Genomic DNA, 18,875 nt, shown 5'->3' with positions numbered 1-18,875 from the left:
CGGCCTTGGAGCAGGGCCAGGGCAGAGCCACAGTACCACAGCCAGCCCCCCTGTGCCACTGCCAGGTCTGCACTCACAGGGGGCTCAGCTCCATTGGGTTCATGCCCTGTTGCCTCTGCCCCCTACTGATGATGGCTCTACCACCCAAGGTGCCTCTGTGCTTTGCCAAGAGCAGCTCTTGCCCACCAGCTCTGCGCACCATGTGAGGAGCTTGTGCACAGACAGCGGAAGGAGGGTCTCGGGTGGGCTGTGGAGGTGGAGCCTTGGGAGGGGCTGCAGCCTCGCTGCTCTGAGAACAAAGCCTGGCAGCGGCAGGCTTAGGGCTCCCACCATGTCCCTGAGCATAGTCCCACCACATCCACCCCCAAAGCCATCTGAGCCTCCTGTGAGGCGCCTGACACGGCCCCAGCCCCCTCACTGGCCCCGGCAGCTGCTCCACAGCTGCTCCCAAACTCTCACAACCTCTTAGGGTGGCTCCTGCTCTGGCCTCGCTTGCAAATGCTGGTGCAAGGAAGGCATGAAAGGGAGCAGACAGCATAGGCAGGGCCCGCGGCGCTGTCCCCTGTCCCACTGGGCTCATCCACAGGCTGCACTGAAGGGCTTGGCTTGGGAACAATCCCAACTTGCAGGGATCAGGCCACTGCTGCTCCAGCAGAGACCCCTTCAGCGTGGTTCTGGGCTGGGCTGGGCCAGTGCCGGGGGACAGGGTGATACTGCCTGCCCTAGCCAGAGCATGAGGACCTGGCTGGGAGCCCCTGCAGAGCCCTGCATGGGTCAGTGCAAAAGCAACTGTGAGAGTTCATGCAGAGGCAAAACCTCCTGGGAAAGGTGCTGTTGGACACAGCCTGGCAGGGTTCTGAGGGCAGTCAATGTTTGGGAGCAGTGGGCATGGAGGGGCAGGCAGGCAGCAAAGGAGCCCCCAAAAAGGCTGTGCCCACCAACCCTTGCACAGCAGCAAGGGCACAGCTGGGTGTGTGGGGCAGAGCCCACGGTGCCGTGTCCTTGGAGAGAAAACCTCGGGCACGGCAGCTCTGTGGAGGGGAGTTGAAGGCACAGGAAGCCTGGTGTGCTGTGTCCCCTGAGTGAAGAAGACATGGGGCAGGGGAGGGTCCGGGGATGGAGAGGACCACTCAGTGAGGTTCCCAGGGTGCAGGTTCCCGGGGGGGCAGCACAGGATGCAAGTCCCCAGAGCGGAGATGAGAAATCACCCAGGGTACAGGTTCCTATGAGGAGCTGAGACGGGGTTCAGTGTCCCTGGGGGGGGTAACGACCCGGGGCGCGGTGTTGCGGAGACTGAGTAGAGCCCAGGCTGCGGGATGCCGGGGGCGAACCGTGTGCAGGGGCAGCCCTGGGCGGGGGCGATGCCGTCCGCACCCCCGGAGTCCCGGCCCGGGGCCGCTCGGCGCGGTCGGCGGCGTGCCCTGGGGGAGCCCCGGGGGCGCGGCGGGGGCGGGGGCCGGTCGGCGGGGGGCGGAGGGGAGGGGAGGGGAGGGGGGCCGCCGTTCGCGGCGCTAGGACCGGGCGCGGCGGCGGGCGGAGCCTCCCCGCCGCTCGCCCCTCCGCCCGGCCGCTGCGGCAGTGTCTCGGAGGCGGGCAGGCGGCCGGTCCCTCCGGTCCCCCGGCAGCATCCCGGCCCTGCCATGGCTGGCGTCGGCTTCGCGGCGCACCGCCTGGAGCTGCTCGCCTCCTACCAGGACGTGATCGGCGAGGACAGCCCCACCGACTGGTGAGCGCGCCCGCCGCCGCCGCCGCCCCTTTGTCCCCGCCGCCGCCGCCGCCCTTTGTGCACGGAGCCGCCCGGTAACACCGGCCGCGCCCCGCGCTGCGCCCCCCGCCGTCCCCGGGAGCCCCGGCACACAAAGGCGGGCGGGGCGGCGGGGGGTGTGCCCGGCCCGCCGCCCCCGGTGCCCGCACCTGCCCTCCGCCGCCGCACCGGGCCAGGGCGCGGTCCCCGCTTTGTCTGCGTCGGGCCGGCACGTGCGAGCGCCGGGACCCGCCGCCCTCCGGAGCCCCCGGCCCGGCCCGGCGCGACCCCCCGCCGGGCAGCGAGAGGCGGGTACGGGGGGTCCGCGCACGGCGGGGAGGGCCCCGGGGGGCTCCCCGATGGTGGGCCCGGCCCCGGTGCCTCGCCATTGTCTGGAGCCGGAGTCGCGGGCAGGGGCGCCCGGGGGGCGGGAGATGGGGAGGGGATCGGGTCGCCCCCAGCCCGGCTTCGCTCCCCGACCGGCGCCGCCGGTGCCCCGACAGCGGGCGGTCCCGCTGCCCGGCGGGGCGAGGCCTGCGACCGCGGGGGCACCAAGCATCCCACGCCGCCCCGCTATCCCCGGATCCCCCAAGTTCCGGAGGTGCCACATCCTTGGGGGGCCTCGGTGCGTTGGCCTGGGATTGCCCCGGTGGGCTGGGATTGCTGCAGACTTGGGATGGGGGGTGGCTCTCTCCGGTGGGACCCCTCGGCTGCCTACCCTGCCTGTCCTGCCCCCAGTGCAGGGCACCCGGTTCTGCGGTGCTGGGGCCCGGCTGGATCCAGGCCCCGCTGCAGGGAGCATCACCCCCCGCCAGCCCGTGTCCCCCAGCGCCCACCCGCATCTCCCACTCCACCCTGGTGCCGTGGGGCTGGCTGGGGCCGTCTGGGGCCGTCTTCCCCGAGACCCCCTCATCGCCCCCCAGGGTGCCTGTGCCGTGCGGGGATGCTGCCGGTACACCAGGGTGCAGCTCGCTGGGCAGAGCCGGGGCACTGGGCAGTGTGGGTGCTGGGTGCATGCTGTGCATGATGCTCTCGGAGAGGGCAGGGAGGGGGCTACCATGCACCCACCACACGGCTGGGGCACCCACCGCCCAGATGGGCTGCACCCACCACCCAGCCGGGCACACGCCCATCTTTAGCCGGGTCCCTGCTCTCTGGACAGGGCTGTGTAGTGCTGTGTGGGCCTGGGTAGGTCCTGGTCCCCACCAGCCCTGCGATCTCCGTGGGGCCTCGCGGTCCCGCTGGCAGCCCAAGGGCGCTGTGGGCAAGCTCCGTGCGTGTTGCCGGCCAGGCGGCAGCTGTCAGCTCTGGGTACATCTCGCTTCCCGGCATCCGCTGCAAAGGAGCCGTCCCTGCCAAAGCTGCTGAGAGCAGCAAAATCGGTTCCCGGGAAGGCGAGTGCTGATGCCGGGTCCCCCCCCGCCTCTCCAGCGTTGAGCCTGGCCGGGCAGTGATCCCTCTTCATCCCCGTCCTCGGAACTGAGATTGCCGTCGTCCCCAGCTGCTCCATCCCATGGTCACCGGGGTGCCAGCATCCCCGCTGCAGGGCCCGATGCCGGGGTGCGGGATGAGGGGTGATGTTGGGGGGGCTGCATCGGGCATGGTGATGGGAACAGTCCCACGGGGTGGGGGCCCAGCCTCGCTGAGCCAGGGTCTGGGAGGACACTGCGCCAGAGCCTGGTCCTGGGCCAGTGCCGGGGGATGCCACGCTCTTGCCTGGCCGGGATCCCTGTGTTTAGTCTGGGATTCCCCCTGCTCCAGCCCGGTCCTGGAGGGTCCGACCATCCCCTCCCCCTGCCCAGCCCCGCGAAGGCTGCTGGGGCCCATTACTCGATCGGAAAGGAATTTGGTGCTGCTTTCTGAGCACGCCGACTCCCTGGAGCTCCCAGCTACATTGGAAACACATGTTCTGGGGCTGGGAGGGGAGGCTGGGGCCATGTGACCCTGCCATGGCGTGGGGGGTGGGCTGCTGCGGGAGCCCTGGCTGCTGGCACCCAGAGGTACTGCTGTGCCTGCTCCAGTGAGCAGCGGGGCCATGCAAGGGCAATGGGGCCGTGCTCTCCTTGATGGAGTGATGGGAGATCCTTGCTGGAGCCCCCCCCCCTACAGGGAGCCCTCCCTGGGCTGCATGGGCCACCTCCACCCACGGGTGACCCACATACCTGGAACCTTGGGGTAGGAAGGGGCTGTATGGGTTGGGTGGAGGGATTAAAGCCCATGGAAGGGAGGTAAATGATGCATGATGCTGCCAGCACCTGCTGTGGCACAGCTGGTCCCCACAGCCAGGGGGTCATGGTGATGCTGTTGAGCTGTGGGTCACTGGGGGCACCCCGGGGGGATGTTGCTGGCCCCAGCATGGCCCCTCTGTCCCATGGACTGGAAACCTCCATGTGGTGTGGGGTCAGGCCGTGCTGCTGGGCTGTGTCCATGGCAAGTCCCAGCTGCCCTGGGAGCATCCCTGGGTGCAGGCATCAGCCCTGTGGTCAGATACCACCCAGCATGGCAGGGTTTCAGGGGGGAGAGGAGGCAGTGGATGCCCCCAGCACCCACAGGGCTCCCCAGGCAGTGATGCTGTGGCTCTGCCCTACTTCTTTCCTCCCATCTGCAGGCGGCTGCATCCCACCCTGCCAGCCTCCACCCCGCGGCCCTGCGCTCCCCCAAACTGCTGCTGTCCTCCCCCATTCCTGGGGGATCAGGGGCTACATTTGCCACCCTTCCCCAGCACAGGCATCACAGACGGCACTTTGCAGCTGTTCCAGGCCAGGAAGCTGGCGCCGGCTGGGGCGGCTGATTAGCGGGATCGGGATGTGCGGATTAAAGTCAATCTTGTTGGTGCAATTATCTGCGGCTGGCTGCCAGGGGCTTGGGGGGCGGCGGGTGCTGGAGTCGGAGGGAGGCCCTCTTCCTGTTAGGCACCTGCCTGCCTTCCCCCTGCTTTTTAGCTCCAGGCATGGCCCTGTTTTGGGGGTGGTTGTGTCCATAGGACCCTCGATTCCTGTCCCCCAGGCTGTGGCTGGAAGCTGTGAGCTCGGGTGAGGACAGCTCTGCCCGGCACCACAGGGATTTGAATAAGTGCTGTGTGGGCACCACCAGCCGAATGCTGATCGGCAGAGCCGTGGTGCAGGGATGTGGGGGATCCAGCACGGGCGGCCCCGGCTTTCCGGGTGCAGCGCGTGACGGTGGCAGGCAGGTTTGGGTGCCTGCCAGGCCCCGCAGGTCCCCACTGCCTGCCTGCCTCCCCCACTCCCCTTCACTAATCACCTCGTCATCAGGGCGAGCTTCATCCCAGCTGGGATAGGGGGGTGTTGCCATGGTGATGGAGGATGCTGGTTGCCTAGCGACATCCATCCCCTCGCCCACCCGCCCTGGATCAATTTGGCATGCGTGGTTCCCCCTCCGTTGCTGGCTGTGTGCCCCTGGGGAGGTGCAGGCTGGTGGGGGTCCCCGTGGAGCCCCCAGGGGGGCTGGCCAGGGCACGGTGGGAGCGACAGGGGGTTTCCCATCAGCTGGGAACGGTTTCCAAGGAACAGTCTCCATGACGGCCCCATCACACCCCGGCGGCACATTGATTTGCTGCTGATGGTGCTCCGGCGTCCTCCCCCAGCCTGGTGCCTGCTGGGCTGGCGGCTCACGCAGACGGGCACGTGAGCAGCTCTGGGTTCCTACCGGGGGCACGGGGCTGTCCCCAAACCTGGTCACTAGCTGCCAGGGTCGTGGGGGGACAGGGATGGGTGTGCAAAGAGCTGTGAGGCTGTGGTGGCTTGTGGCACAGCAGTCAGTGGGTCCCTGTGCCCAAGTGACCATTCTGTCCCCAAAACTTCTGCCCCTGCTCTGTGGCTACCAGCAAGGATGGGTGGATGAGACCTGCCCCACATCCTGCCCACCCTGCCTGGTTGCCTGGCCCTTGATGATGGTGATGGACAAAGGCTTGGTGTGGCTATGTGGTAGCCTGGGGACCAGCCGGTCCCCCAGAGCCTGCCCTGACCTCAGTGTGACCAGGAAGGGGAGATGAGGGGGCCTCCTCACACTTGCTCTGGCTGTGGCTCACCCACACTGTCTCCCCAGGGCCCTCTACACGTATGAGGATGGCTCTGATGACCTGAAGCTGGCAGCGTCAGGAGGTAAGGTCCTCTGTCCCCTCCACTGACTTGGCTCTGCCAGTGTTTTCCCTGGCACCCATTCCTGGTGCTGGGTGGACGTGAGCTGACAGTGCTGTGCCAGGTGGAGGTTTGCTGGAGCTTTCTGGCCACTTTGAGATCCAGAAGGTGATGTATGGCTTCTGCAGCGTCAAGGACCCCCAGGCCGTGCTCCCCAAATACGTACTCGTCAACTGGGTGAGTGTGTGTGGGGGCCATGCTGAGGGGGGGCTGTGCCCATGGGGAATGGCTGGGTATGAGCAAGGAGCTGGAGGTGGCCAGGGGGGTACAGGTGCCTCACAGTCCTGCTGTCCCGTGGTGGTCAGTGGGGTGGGGGTCACCCTGCTGCCCCTCCTGGCTCAGCCCCTCCCTGGCTGCCACAGGTGGGCGAGGATGTACCAGATGCCCGCAAATGCGCCTGCGCAAGCCATGTAGCCAAGATTGCCGAGTTCTTCCAGGTGGGTGATGCTGGGGAGAGGGATGATGCCGCTGGGGCACCAATGCTGAACCCTGATGGCTGCTTGTCCTCCCCAGGGTGTCGATGTCATCGTCAATGCCAGCAGTGTGGAGGACATTGACCCAGGGGCCATCGGGCAGCGGCTCTCCAACGGGCTGGCCCGTGTCTCCAGCCCGGTGCTGCACCGCCTGCGGCTGCGCGAGGACGAGAACGCCGAGCCCGTGGTAATGTCCCTATGGCAGTGATGGCGATGGTGGCGGGTCTGGGGCATCCCTCCCGCCTGGGGCTCCTGTCTGCCACAGCCCCTCACCCTGTGTGCTGCTTACTGTCATCCCCCCTCGCTGATCCCAGCCCCTCCACCCCCCCCGCCTCTCCTCTGTCCCAGGGCACCACTTACCAGAAAACTGACGCCACCGTGGAGATGAAGCGGCTCAACCGGGAGCAGTTCTGGGAACAGGCCAAGGTGGGGTATGGGGGAGCAGCCGGTAGCCCCTGGGAGCAGGCAGGGTGAGTGATGAGCAGCCCTCTCATTCATCCCCCCCCCCAATCAGAAAGAGGAGGAATTGCGTAAGGAAGAAGAGCGGAAAAAGGCTCTGGATGCCCGGCTGCGGTTTGAGCAGGAACGGATGGAGCAGGAGCGGCTGGAGCAGGAGGAGAGGGAGCGGCGCTACCGGGAGCGGGAGGAGCAGATCGAGGAGCACAGGCACGGCAGGGGCTGGGTGGGATGCGGGTGTGGGATGGCTGAGCACATGCTGCAAGTGGCTGGGTGGGCACATGGGTGTCCCTCATGGGGTGGGGTTGGGGCAGGGACTGGCAGGAGCCGGTGCCCAGCGTCTCTCCCCCGTGCCCCCACGGCAGGCGGAAGCAGCAGAGCATGGAGGCGGAGGAGGCCCGGCAGCGCCTGAAGGAGCAGTCCATCTTTGTAAGTTGGAGTCGGGACTGCCACTGGGCATCCCCCCAGGGAAGGAATTTTCCCAGCTGGATGCCCAGGACATCCCAGAGCTTGGGAGGTGATGTTGCATCTCTTTCCAGGGGGACCAGCAAGAAGAGGATGACAGGCAGCAGTTCAGAAAATCGGAGTCGGAGGTGGAGGTGAGTGCAGTGATGGCCATGCCTGGTGCTGGTCCTCACTCTCCAGCCAGTAGTGCCTACAGCTGGATGGGGATGCAGCTCGGGGGTGCATGGGGGGTGGTCCCACAGCCCCACACCACCAGGGCAGTGGGGCTCAGCCTCCCCCATCCACACAGGAGGCTGCTGCCATCATTGCTCAGAGACCCGACAACCCTCGGGATTTCTTCAAGCAGCAGGAGCGAGTGGCATCGGGCAGCAGCGATGCTGTCTCACCAGGCAGCCACAGGACAGGTGAGGGGCTGAGGGGGGGCTGTGGGCAGGGGGGTGGGCACTGAGAGACTAAGGGGGCCTGTGGAGCAGGTGAGTGTGGTGTCACAGCCCAACAAGTCACAGTGGGATGTTGAGGGACGAGGGATGCAATGGGGGGAGGGGGGTGTGTACCCTTTGCCATCCCTGGCACCGTGGTTCTGGGTGCCAAGGTCACAAGGATGGTAGGGGTCATCCTCCCCTGCTGTGCCACCATCACTCCCACTATCACCGCTGCTGCCACCGCAAATCACGTGGCCCCTGCAGCTGGGGCAGCTTGGCAGGGCTGGATGTCGGGGTGTTTTCAGCAAAAGGGGGCTCACCCTGCTCCCTGCTCAGTGTCGTCCGCTCACCTGTCACAGCACTGCACCAGCAGCCGGGTTGGGTGCGTGGTTGGTACAGCAGGAGAGACAGCTGGAGGTCCAGGGATTGCTTGGGAACACGTCCCATGATGACAGCTAAAAGGGGCAGGAGTGAGTGAGGCAGATGTGGGGCACTCAGTGTGCTGCCAGCTGGCAGGGGGTGCCCCATGGAGAGACCAGGCTGCCCCACAGTCTGGGGTCCAGCCCCGGAATTGTTTTTATGGCTCTTGGGCAGGGGCTGGCTGTCCTGGTGAGTGCCTCCGGCCGTGGGGCCGTGTCATGGTGCTGTGCTGGGGTGGCTGTGCCAGGAGGGAGCCTGTGATGTGTGTCCTTGCTGTGGTGTTTTGCCATGGGTTGTGCCATGGGCTGTGCCGTGGGGCTGTGCTGTGGGGTTGTGCTGTGGTGCTGTGCCTTGGGGCAGTGCTGTGGGCTGTGCCATAGGGCTGTGCTGTGGGTTGTGCCGTAGATTCACGCTGTGGGGTTGTGCTGTGCCTGAGCACATAGTTGGTCCCACGACCGTGTTCTGGCCTCTCTCCTCCCCTGACCAGGCAGTGCTACCTCCCATCTTTCTGTCCTGCTGCCTTTCCATCCTCTTCTCCTGCCATTCTCCTGCCATGCTGTCGGTGTTGCCTCCCATCCGTCTGGCCTCCCATCCCGGTGCCCTGATGCTCCAGCCCCACCATAACTGTGCTGAGCAGGGACTGACCCATCTCTCTTTCTCTCTCTCCGTCTGTCCGTCCGTCTGTCTTTCTCTCACAGGTCGTCTTCACTGTCCTTTCATAAAGACAGCTGACAGTGGGCCGCCTTCTTCCTCCTCCTCCTCCTCCTCCCCCCCGCGGACCCCCTTCCCCTATATCACCTGCCACCGCACCCCAAATCTCTCCTCTTTCTTCCCATGTAGGTAGCTGGGAGCTCGCGGGCACACAGCTCCGGGGGGCCGAGCCGTGGGCAGCTGCCCCAGAGCCCCCCAGCCCCACGGCACACCGGACCAACAGCGGAGGCATCGCCCCTCCTGTGGGCACCCTGAGGGGGACGGGCACCCAGGCAGGACCGTGCCCACACCCCTGGGCACTCGGCATGCCCTGCTGGGGCTGTGCCCCTGGGGAGGGGGTGTTGGGCAGGCTGTGCCCGTGGGTCAGATGGGGACAGGGCAGAGCGATGCCTGGGGAGTTGATGCTCTGTGGTGGGATGGAGCAGACTGTGCCCATGGGGTAGAGGGGGCACAGGACGGGCTCTGGCTATGGAGCATAAATGGGACAGGACAGCTGTGCTCTGGATCATGCAGGACTGTGCTCATGGGGCAGTGTGGAATGGAAAAGGCTGTGCCCAGGACCATATGGGGCTGTGCCCATGGGGCAGTATAGGATGGAAAGGGCTGCGCCCAGGATCATGTGGGGCTGTACCTATAGGGAAGAAGGGGATGGGATGACTGTGCCCATGGGGCAGAGGGGGATGGGAAATCTCTGCCCTGAACCATGCAGGACTGTGCCCATGGAGCAGCATGGGATGGAAAAAGTGATGCCTTGGATCATGTGGAGCTGTGCCAAAGGGCAGGCAGGGGGCCATGTAGGGTTGTGCTCCTGCCAGGCATGGGTGACAGGGCACAAAGCTGTACCTGCAGGGGCAAAGCAGTGCCAGGGCAGTGCCAGGGCACAGCTAGGCGACGTGTGGGCAGGGCCAGTGTGCACCATGGCAGGTACGGGGCTGCCCGTCCCCGTGTCTGGCAGGTGCAGGGCCTGGGACTTCTGGGGGTGGTAGGGATGCCTGGAGGGGTCATGGTGGTTGCTGCAGCCATAGAAGCCTCTGCCTGCCACCCAGGAGGGATGACATGGTGACTGGTACATGGTGATGTGCATTTGGCAGCTGACAACTGGGTTGGTGTGGGGCAGGAGCGGTGCTGGGGTGCTGGTCTCCCCCTCGATGTGGGCAGCCCTCCCATGCCACCCCATCTCCCTTGTCTGCAGGCAGCCAGTCGGACGCCTTCCGCAAGGCCTCAGCAGCGGGCTGCAGCCCCTGCGAGCCCAGCCCGGCCGCCACGCCGCTGGGCGACCCGGGCACCCGCGCGTCCGCTGACGAGACGCCGGCAACGCCCAAAGGTGGGCGCAGGGCTGGCACTGCCTCCCCCTGCCCAGGGCTGCCTGGGCCCACCCCTGTGGTTTCCCACGGTGCATCCCCCACTGCAACCTTCTGGCTCTGCTGCAGCCCCCCCTGCAGCCCTGCCAACTGCCCGTGCATTGCTCAGTGCATCTGTGCTGTCCCATCTGCATCCCTCAGCATATCCCTGCCATCTCTGCTGTGTCCCACAGCACATTCCCTGCTGCAGCCCCCCTGGCTCTGCTGCAGCCCCCCCTGCAGCTCTGCCAACCGCCTTTGCATTGCTCAGTGCATCCGTGCTGTCCTGCCTGTACCCCTTGGCCTATTCCCACCGTCTCTGCTGTGTCCCCCAGCACATCCCCGCCGTACCTGCTGTTCTGTGCCGCTGCATCCCCACCGTCTCTGCTGCATCCCCCAGTGCAGCCCTACTGTCATTGCTGCATCCCTGCTGCCTCCAGTGCATTTCCTGAGACCAGTGCATCCCTGCTGTCTCTGCTGCAGCCTCCGTCATGCATCCCCCCCATCTCCAGTGCATTCCCCGTGCTCCGTACATGCTGGCTGTCCCTGCTGCACATCCCAGTGCGATGCTGCCCTATCTGCACTGTCCCACTGTACCATCCTTGCCAGGGCTGCTGCATCCCCCTGTGCATCCCCTCTGCCCCACTGTACCCCACTGCATCCAAGCCAGTTCTGCTGCTGGCGCCATGTGTCCCTGCTGCATCCCCACTTGGCCCCGTGGCATCTTGCATCCCAGCTTTCCCTTCTCCCGCCTCCTCCACAGCCCCTTCTGCCTTCCAGCTGCTCCCCAAGGGATCACCTTGCTCCCTCCCCATGTCCACTCACTCCTGGTCCCCTGGTGCATGCCACAGTCCCCTCCTTGTACAGCCACTCCCACCCATCCCTGCAGCATCCTCACATTGTGCCCGGTCCATAGGATCCCCAATCCCCTCCAGCTGCAGCCCTGTTCCTGGGTGACACCCAGCCGTGGATGAGGGTGTCTGTCCCCACTGACTGCTGTCCCCTCCTTGCAGAGTCCCCCAGCCCCAGCGCACAGGAGCCCGGGCCAGCCACGCCCGAGCAGCACTGGCCCTTCCCGGGGCCTGAGGACAAGGCCACTGAGCCCCCCGGGGATGAGCCCAGCAGCCCCAGGTCGGTGTGGACAGCGGGGGGTGATGCCCTGGGGGACCTGGTGACCCTGGAGCCCACCGAGCCCTCCCCACTGCCCATGGCCGCCGAGCCTCAGACTGGGGAGGCTCCCAACCCCGAGAGCCTCATCGACCTGTGGCAGAGTGATGGGGCAAACCCCCCAGCTGCTTGGCCCCTGCCTGCTGCCCCTGTCCCCGAAGCCCCCCCATCCGCACTGCCTGAGGAGGGGGCCCTGCTGAGCCTGGACGAGCTGCCTGAGCCCCCTGCCACCTTCTGCGACGTGGAGCAGGAGGATGAGGAAGATGAAGCAGCTGGCGAGGGGGACCTTCAGTCCCAGGGGCCTGGCTGCCAGCACGTGCCCCAGGAGGACAGTCCGGGCAGAGAGAGTCCCCCCATCACCAATGGGGAGATGGCCCCCAAGGACGGGACACCAGGTCGTGGGGAGCAGGTGAGCACCACTGGGGGGTGGGAGGTCAGGGTGTGATGGGGTGGCTGGGGGGGTCCTGACCACCTACCCCCCACCCCCCCAGGCCAGCGAGGGCTACTTCAGCCAGTCCCAAGAGGAGGAGGTGCCCCCCCCTGAGGAGCTGTCGGCCAAAGCCCCCCAGCCCGTCTTCTACAACAAGCCCCCAGGTGAGTGAGGACAGTGAGGAGTGAGGTCTGTTCCTCCTTGGGGCACCCCAAGCCATCTTGACCCTCCCCCCTCCCTGTCCTCCAGAGATCGACATCACATGCTGGGATGCAGACCCCCTGCCCGAGGAGGAGGAGAGTTTTGGGGGGGCCCTGTAAGCCCAGGCCCCGCTGCCGGCGCAGGCAGCCTGCCCCGGCCGGCGCGGGGCACGAGGGGGCTGCAGCCAGGGGCCGGGCCCCCCCTCACCCCACTGGGGCCCCGCAGGATGAGGCCTACAGGTGGGGGCCGCCCCGCTGCAACCCCGCCCCGGGGCACCTTTTACAGCCCCCCCTTCTCCTCTTTTTTAAGTTGTCGGTAGGAGCCGTGTCAGCCCCCCAGCCCCCCCTTAGCAGCCCCCCCCAATACCCCAGCGCCCCTTTGGGGGGGACGACACACACGCTCGCATCCCCTGCCTGGCTGTGGGACAGGGTCCTCGTTCTCTTCGTGCCCCCCCAGGAGTCCCCCAGTACTTTGCACGAGTTCAAAGAAAAGAAATAATAATAATAATAATAATAAATGAATATGGCAATAAAGTGACCCAACCGAGGCGAGGCTGCGGCCAGCAGCGTCCCCCCCCAAATCCCAGCAGGGAGCTGGTGTGGGGGCTTTTACCCCTTCCCGACTCTCTCCTTGCTGGGAGCCCCATCCCCTCCTGCTTGGCCCCTGCTTGGCCCCTCTCCCCCTGTTCCCCTTGGAAACTTTTTGGAAAGCACAAGTTCTGTACCGGCAGTGTGCTCATGTCTGTTAATAAATAAAGCGTCTCCCACGGGGGCTGCAGCCTGCTGGGGGGGCAGGGAGGGCTGGGAGAGGTGTGGGGGTCCCATGATGCCAGCCTGCCGGGAGGCAAACCCGAGCCACAAACTTTTATTCTCAAACTGTAACAAACAAAAAATTTAAGAAACAGAGCAGAGTCCGGGTCCCCAGTGACCCCGGCCATGGGGGGGCTGGCGGGGGCCAGACGGGGAACCAGCCCCTTCCGCGCCGGCGGCGATGGCCCGCGCCGGGGCGGGTGTCCCCGAGGTGACATGGGCAATCAAAACCACCCACCCCCCAGGTGCATGGCAAGGTCCGGGGGTCCCCCGCAGCTGCCGTTACACAGCGGTAGTCCTGCCGAAGAGGGGCATGGAGACCGGGAGGTGCCAGGGTCCTGGCTCGTAGGTGTCCCTGCTGCTGAGCTCCGAGTCCGTCCAGCTGGGAAACATGCGTGGGGAGCACTCCTGCTGCAGGTAGAGGTCCGGGCAGGCAGGGCCAGGGCTGGCAGAGCGGGGCAGGTGCAGCGCCGAACCATAGCTGGCATCGAGGAAAAGTGGTTTGTAGCTGGGGGGCTGCTCCTGCTTCTCCAGCCGCTCGTGGCTCAGGAAAGGGGCGTTGATTTTGCGGTAGAGCCCCCGTGTGTCCATCAGCACCTCGCTGTATGGTGGGGGGGGCTCTGCCATCAACAGAGCTTCCTCATAGCACGGCGGCTTTGACAGGTCTGACTCTGCAAGGCAAAGCCCCCCCCGGACCCCTGCTGCCGTCAGCGCTGTGCTCTGGCTCTCACGTCGTATCCCCCCCAAAACAGGGGGAGGCACGTGCTCCGGGGATGCGAGAGCCCCTCCCTGCTCCTTACCGTGCCGGCAGCTCCAGGGCCGGGGGGGTGGGATGTGGTGGGGGTGATGATGATGGTGGGGGTCGAGGCGGAGGCGGTGGGGAATGGCGATGCCGGGGGGGCTGCCCCTGTAACCCTCATAGTGCAGTGGCTCCATCTCCAGCGCGCGCAGGCTCTGCTCCCGCAGCCGCTCCTCCTGCTGCCGCTTCACCCGCCGCCGCAGGTAGCTGCAGAAGCAGCACAGCAGCACGATGAGGCCCCAGATGAGCCAGAAGCCCGCAAAGCAGGTGAGGAAGGTGTAGGTGCCCTGGGACATCACCATCTTGACTGCCGGACCCGGGGGGAGGCCCCCGCCTTTCCCTGCCCTCGGGGTGGGGGACGGGATGCTCAGGGCGGCGGCAGGGTCAGGGAGGACCCGATGCTGTCAGGGCCGCCGAGGGCATCTCCCCGGGCTGTGCCCGGCGCCGTCTCCTCTGGCCCGCGGGTGCCTGCCGTCAGGGGTCCATCCTTGCCATAGAGCTGGGGGGGGCTGGAGCGGGTGGGTCAGGCGTGGGTGCGCTGGGCGGGCGGCGGGGCGGGGGGCCGGCGGGGCGGGCGGTGGGGGGATGGGAATGGCAGGGTCCTGCTGCCCATCGCTGGGGGGGACCGCCGGGGTGGGGGCCCTGCAACGAGACAGACGCGAGCGTGAGCGACACAGAAACGTGGACGCCCTGTTCCCATGGTGACTCGCTCTACATGCGCTGCAGTGCCCGCAGCCGGAGGGGAAGCGTGCCTGGCCCCCCTCATGCACCCCATCATTGCCTCCATGGCTGCAAACCTGCACCCCCCACCCAGAACCCCTCCACAGCACTGCTGGGAACTCTGGGGCAGGAGACGGATGCTCTGGTCCTGACCTTTCAGATCATGGGGTGCCCACTGGGATCCCCTTTCCCTGCTCACCCAGCACACCCCAAATTGGCTGCCGAGCCCAGGCAGCTCATTCATCCCTGTGCTGCCTCACAGTGGGGTGCCCTGGGGTGCCCCAGGGAGAATGAGGGATGTGCAGAGCTGCCAGTTGCCTGTGGCACGTGGCGCTTGCAAGAGCACGTGCACTGTGGCCATCGCTGGCCTCGCAGCCACCCGAGGGGGGCTCAGGGGATGGTGGCACCTCAACACAGCAATGCAGGGCTAAGGGGTGGTGAGGATGGGAACCATCACCCCTGCCAGGTCCCAGCCTTCAGACAGGGTGATAGCTCAGCCATGTCCAACCCAGCACCGAATGACAATGGTGTGTACCAGGGGCAGGTGTGCCCCTCAGTGCGCAGGGAGCAGCACCCATGGGTGCTCGCAGGTAGGCAAGTAAGCACCCATCAGGATTCTCATTGTGGTGGTGTGGGAGAAAACGGGCTCGGCAGCAAGGAGGAGGGTGAGCATGGAGCGGTGGCAGCCGAGGGCTGGGAGACCACTCGTGTGGCTCTGCTCAGAGACAGCCGAAGGGGTGCGGGGTGCTCGACCACCCCGCGGGCCAGGGCCACGCTGCCGGCAAGGGGGACGGCAGTGCCACCAGGTGCTGAGGGTGCTGGCAGGGCCGGAGGGCCGAGCCCGGCGGAAGGAAGGAGTGATGGGGAAGGAAGAAGCAATGGGGAAGGAAGGAGCAATGGAGAAGGAAGGGGTCAGGGGCCCTGGCCACTGGCAGGCAGTGGGGGCTGCTCCATCAGGCAGACAAACGCGTGGGTAGAGGCAGTGCTGCGATGTGGGTGTATGGGGAGGGGGTCCCCGCTGCCCGGCTGAGGCCACGGGGTGCAGGCAGGGCTCACCAGCCGCGGCTGCAACAGGCTCCGCGCCGGCAGCCTGGGCATCCCCGGGGAGGGGGGCACCGTGCGGGAAGGGCCATGGGTCGAGATCCGGGATGACGGCCGGGGGGACACCAGGAAGCGGTGCAGGGCTGGCTGGCGGCGCCGCGGACCGGGGGCGTTCGCAGCTGGGGCGTGCGGGGGGAGCGGGGCTGCCGGGGACTTGCGGGCTGGGGGAGGAGCGGGGCCGGGCCGGAGACACTCATACCGGGCGGGGAGCGGAGCGGGTGCCAAGCCGGGCCCCGCCGGTACCCCCGGGCCGCCCCGCTGCCCCCGGCCGCGGCCTGGGCCCCGCTACCCGCGTCGCATCCCTGCCCGGTGCCTCCGCCGGGAGGGTGACACCCCGGCGGGGAACCTCCCCGCTCTCGGTGCCGGGCGCGGCACCCCTTCCTCATCCTCCTCATCCTCCTCCTCCCCCGGGGCGCGCGCCCGCCGAGGCCAGACCGGAGATGCGCGCCTCGGTACGCGCCGCGCGCCCCCGCCGCGGTCCCCGGTGGCGGCGGCCCCGCCCGCCCCCGCCCCGGCCCCGTTGCCCCCGCACCGCGCAACAGGCGGAGGCGCCGCGCCCGCTCCCTCCGCGGCTCCCGTTACCGGCGGCGGCGGCGCACGTGGCTCAGGCGGCGGGCGGCGGCTCCATAGGGCGGCGGGGGAGGGGGCCCGGTGCGCGCCCGGTGCGCGGCACCGCCGCCGCCTCCCGGCGCTGCCTTTGTCTCCGGTGAGCGCTCCCGCGCCGCCGCCGCGCGCCGCCCCGCCCGCCCGGGCTCCCGCCCCGCCGCTCCGCCCCGCCCTCGGCTCGGGGAGGGACCCGCGGGCCCCCCGCGCCCCCCGCCCCGGGACCCGCCGCCGCGCGGGGGCTACCGGCGGGGAGACCGGCACTTACACGGGATTCCCCCGCCCTGCCCCCGGGGAACGGCGGTGGGATGCCTATGGCGAGAGGGACGGGGTATCCCCCGGCGGTAGCCCCACGGGATGGGGGACTGGGATCCCCGGGTGGCTGCTCCCGGTCCGGAGAGGTGATGGCCCTGCTATGCCTCGTGGGGTGGTGCCACGGGCTCCCACTGTCGGTGGCCTCGCACTCGCCCGGGGGTGCCCGGGGGTGCCCAGGGGTGCAATCACCCGCTCCCCCAGGGCCATACAGATCTTCCTCAGGGGGTGATAACCAAGTGCTCCCCAGGGTGACGGCCAGGCCGGCGCAGGGACATCAGCAGGGAGGGCAGCCCAGCCGCTGGCAAGACCTTAACGGGCACCTCTACAGCCTCTCCCAGGCACTGCAGTGGGACGAGTGGTTCTGTGGGGCAGTGGTGCCAGCCTGGCCCCCAGGACAGCAAGGGACAGAAGTGGCACCGGGAGACATGAGTCTGTTCTGGGGTCACCCTGCTCTTTTGGGGCTGCCGTACCCCAGAGCAAACCCCTCGCCAGCCTGGCATGAGCAACTGTCCCTTGTTGCTAGGGCTCCCTCAGCCATTTGCTATTGGGGGGTTGTCACCAGCTCTTCTCTGCTGTGACTGAGGCTAGTGGTCGTGGCACTCCTGGGAGACTGCTCTGGTTCCCTGGGACTGCACCACGCTTGGGGGCAAGAGTCCTCACTGTCCCTTCACTGCACCCTGGGGCTGTGGCAGGAGCAGGGCAGCATTGTTATGGGGCAGAACTGAGCTGGATGCTGGGTGGGTGACAAGGTGTGGGTGCCCCATGCAGGCCATGACCCCGCCGCCGCTTCCTCCCCGTGGGCAGGGTGCCGGGTGCCCGCTGCGGCTGCACACACGGCGCATTGTTCTGCCGGGGCCTGGCCGGAAGGACTTCCTCCCTCCTGGCCAGGGGATGACCTGGGGAATCCACTGGCAATCTGCTCCCGCCACAGCCAGGCATAACAGCTCCGGCAGCTGGCCAAGCTCCACCACCTAGCTCGCAGCAGGGCCACAGTGGCCATGTGTCCCCCGTACCCCTTGGCTCTGGCCCCGACTCACCTTGCTGGAATTCGCCTCCTGCGATCCGACCTCACAGCACGGCCGTGGCAGCTGGGCAGCGCCGGCTCGACAGTTGTGGGGGTGCCCCAGCAGCACCCAGGGTGGGCAGGGGGCCGCGGCCATGCGGAGGGGCTGGGGTGCTCCCTTGAGGCATGGGCATCACGGAGGTGGGGGGCATGGCAGGCCCTGCGGGCATTGTCAGGCCAGGCCAAGGGTGGGTGAAGGGAGCCAGGCCTCCGGCCCCGCCAGTGCCGGGGGCCGGGAGCTGCCTTCCCCTTCCCCTTCCCGTCCCCTTCCCCACGGTGGCGGGGGGAGGCAGGCGGGGGAGCGCTCCCCGAGCCACATGGTGGGCTGGAGGAGGAGCCGTTGCCCAGGCAACAGCTGAGAGCATCCTTCACCCCTGAAAATGGTTTGTGGAGCTGCCGCCACAGCCCTACAGCACAGGGCACTGCCCAAGGCCCTCAGGACCCACCCAGAGCTCACCTGTGTATGTGGGGTCCAGATCCACCTGCTCCAGCTGTGGCCATACACCAGCATCCCTACAACTGCATGTTGCTACCCCCCAGCAAGGACAGGGATGGGGATGAAACATCCCCCAGATGCTGAGGCACCGTGGGGCAGGGGGAGCTGGGGACAGGCAGAACCCATTCCCTGCCCTGCTTAGGGCTGGCCATGGCTCTTCTCACCCCCCAGCTCTGCCCCAGAGCCACCCTGACTTGTGACAGGTACACGAACATGCTGGTGACCCTGGGACCTTGGTGCCAGCGTGTCATGGCCCAGGCATTGCCAGGAGGGCGGCACAAGCATCCCGACCGGCGTGGTGGGAACAGCAATCTCCAAGCACTCCCCATCCCCCTGCCTGTCTTCCTTCCTTCCATGGCTGCAGAAAATTCCTGGATTTTACCCCAAGATGCCCCTTTTGAGTGTGAGAACTCCTCCTCGGCCTGCTCCCATAGCAACTGTTCCCTAGCTACCAGCAGCACTTGCTATTCTCATCCCAGTGCAGCTGCGTGTGGCCCCCCCGCGCTGCGCACAAAGCTGTCGCCGCTGCTGCCAGCCCTGGACCCCAAATCCACCTTGCACACCCCATCCAGGCTGCCCCCTTTTTCCTGCTCCCCCCTGGTGACTGTTGTGACCCTCACCCACATCACCCCACAGTGTTCCCCCCTTCGAGGGGCTGTTCCTTGGGCTAAATTAACTCTATCCCTGTGAAAACCAGGACAAGCACCATGTGCTGGTACGAGGTGGCCTCCCAAAGCAGCGATGCACAGTGACCAGAGGGCAGCAGGACTCTGTCCCAGCCCCACAGCACACCTGTGACAGCCTAGGAGGGGACCACACCAGACATGAGCATCCCAACAGTACAAGGCCTTGTACCTGTCATGCCCCCACAATGACCCAAACCATGCAGCAGAAGCCACTGATGGCCACCCGTGGCACCCAGGGCTCAACCAGCACGAGCCCTTGCCCTGCAGGGCAACCCCTGCTTCCCTGCAGGGCATGAG

The 18,875-nt window shown here is 67.1% G+C and overlaps 2 protein-coding genes across 5 annotated transcripts; one reads left to right on the top strand and one right to left on the bottom strand.

The window, feature by feature from the left end:
• Nucleotides 1-1,537: 1,537 nt before the first annotated feature.
• DBN1 (drebrin 1) lies at nucleotides 1,538-12,757 on the top strand. 2 transcript variants are annotated; one of them, XM_051793917.1, is made up of 15 exons: nucleotides 1,538-1,726; nucleotides 5,810-5,865; nucleotides 5,966-6,078; nucleotides 6,264-6,338; nucleotides 6,415-6,561; nucleotides 6,723-6,800; nucleotides 6,889-7,040; nucleotides 7,196-7,259; nucleotides 7,370-7,429; nucleotides 7,585-7,699; nucleotides 8,836-8,973; nucleotides 10,041-10,172; nucleotides 11,202-11,764; nucleotides 11,847-11,949; nucleotides 12,035-12,757. In XM_051793917.1, the coding sequence occupies exons 1-15, from the start codon at nucleotides 1,641-1,643 to the stop codon at nucleotides 12,103-12,105; spliced, it is 1,953 nt and encodes a 650-aa protein (XP_051649877.1). In that variant the 5' UTR covers nucleotides 1,538-1,640; the 3' UTR covers nucleotides 12,106-12,757. The 2 variants fall into 2 exon arrangements, with proteins under 2 accessions (XP_051649877.1, XP_051649878.1); XM_051793918.1 differs by lacking the exon at nucleotides 8,836-8,973.
• A 77-nt stretch (nucleotides 12,758-12,834) lies between these two features.
• Nucleotides 12,835-18,361, bottom strand: PRR7 (proline rich 7, synaptic). 3 transcript variants are annotated; one of them, XM_051793539.1, is made up of 3 exons: nucleotides 17,371-18,361; nucleotides 13,596-14,236; nucleotides 12,835-13,493 (listed from the first exon to the last, which is right to left on the bottom strand). In XM_051793539.1, exons 2-3 carry the CDS (start codon nucleotides 13,894-13,896, stop codon nucleotides 13,078-13,080), a joined length of 717 nt encoding a protein of 238 aa, XP_051649499.1. In that variant the 5' UTR covers nucleotides 13,897-14,236; nucleotides 17,371-18,361; the 3' UTR covers nucleotides 12,835-13,077. The 3 variants fall into 3 exon arrangements, with proteins under 3 accessions (XP_051649499.1, XP_051649500.1, XP_051649498.1); XM_051793540.1 differs by having other exon boundaries at nucleotides 12,835-13,466; XM_051793538.1 differs by having other exon boundaries at nucleotides 12,835-14,236.
• Between the last annotated feature and the right edge of the window lie 514 nt (nucleotides 18,362-18,875).

The sequence above is a fragment of the Manacus candei genome, unplaced genomic scaffold, assembly GCF_025592945.1.
Source record: "Manacus candei isolate 608988 ecotype Guabito, Panama unplaced genomic scaffold, ASM2559294v1 h1tg000037l, whole genome shotgun sequence".
In the NCBI taxonomy this organism is placed as follows: Eukaryota; Metazoa; Chordata; class Aves; order Passeriformes; family Pipridae; genus Manacus; species Manacus candei.
Note: the sequence above shows the minus strand (reverse complement) of the source record. Positions and strands in the feature narration are given on the sequence as shown.

Bases quoted from the DNA above. Each gene is read 5' to 3' on its own strand.
- PRR7 (XM_051793538.1), bottom strand. From the start codon at position 13,896: ATGGTGATGTCCCAGGGCACCTACACCTTCCTCACCTGCTTTGCGGGC.
- DBN1 (XM_051793917.1), top strand. From the start codon at position 1,641: ATGGCTGGCGTCGGCTTCGCGGCGCACCGCCTGGAGCTGCTCGCCTCC. The intron at 7,041-7,195 runs GCACGGCAGGGG...CCCCCACGGCAG, and splicing joins GAGCAGATCGAGGAGCACAG to GCGGAAGCAGCAGAGCATGG. The intron at 7,700-8,835 runs GTGAGGGGCTGA...TTTCTCTCACAG, and splicing joins ACCAGGCAGCCACAGGACAG to GTCGTCTTCACTGTCCTTTC.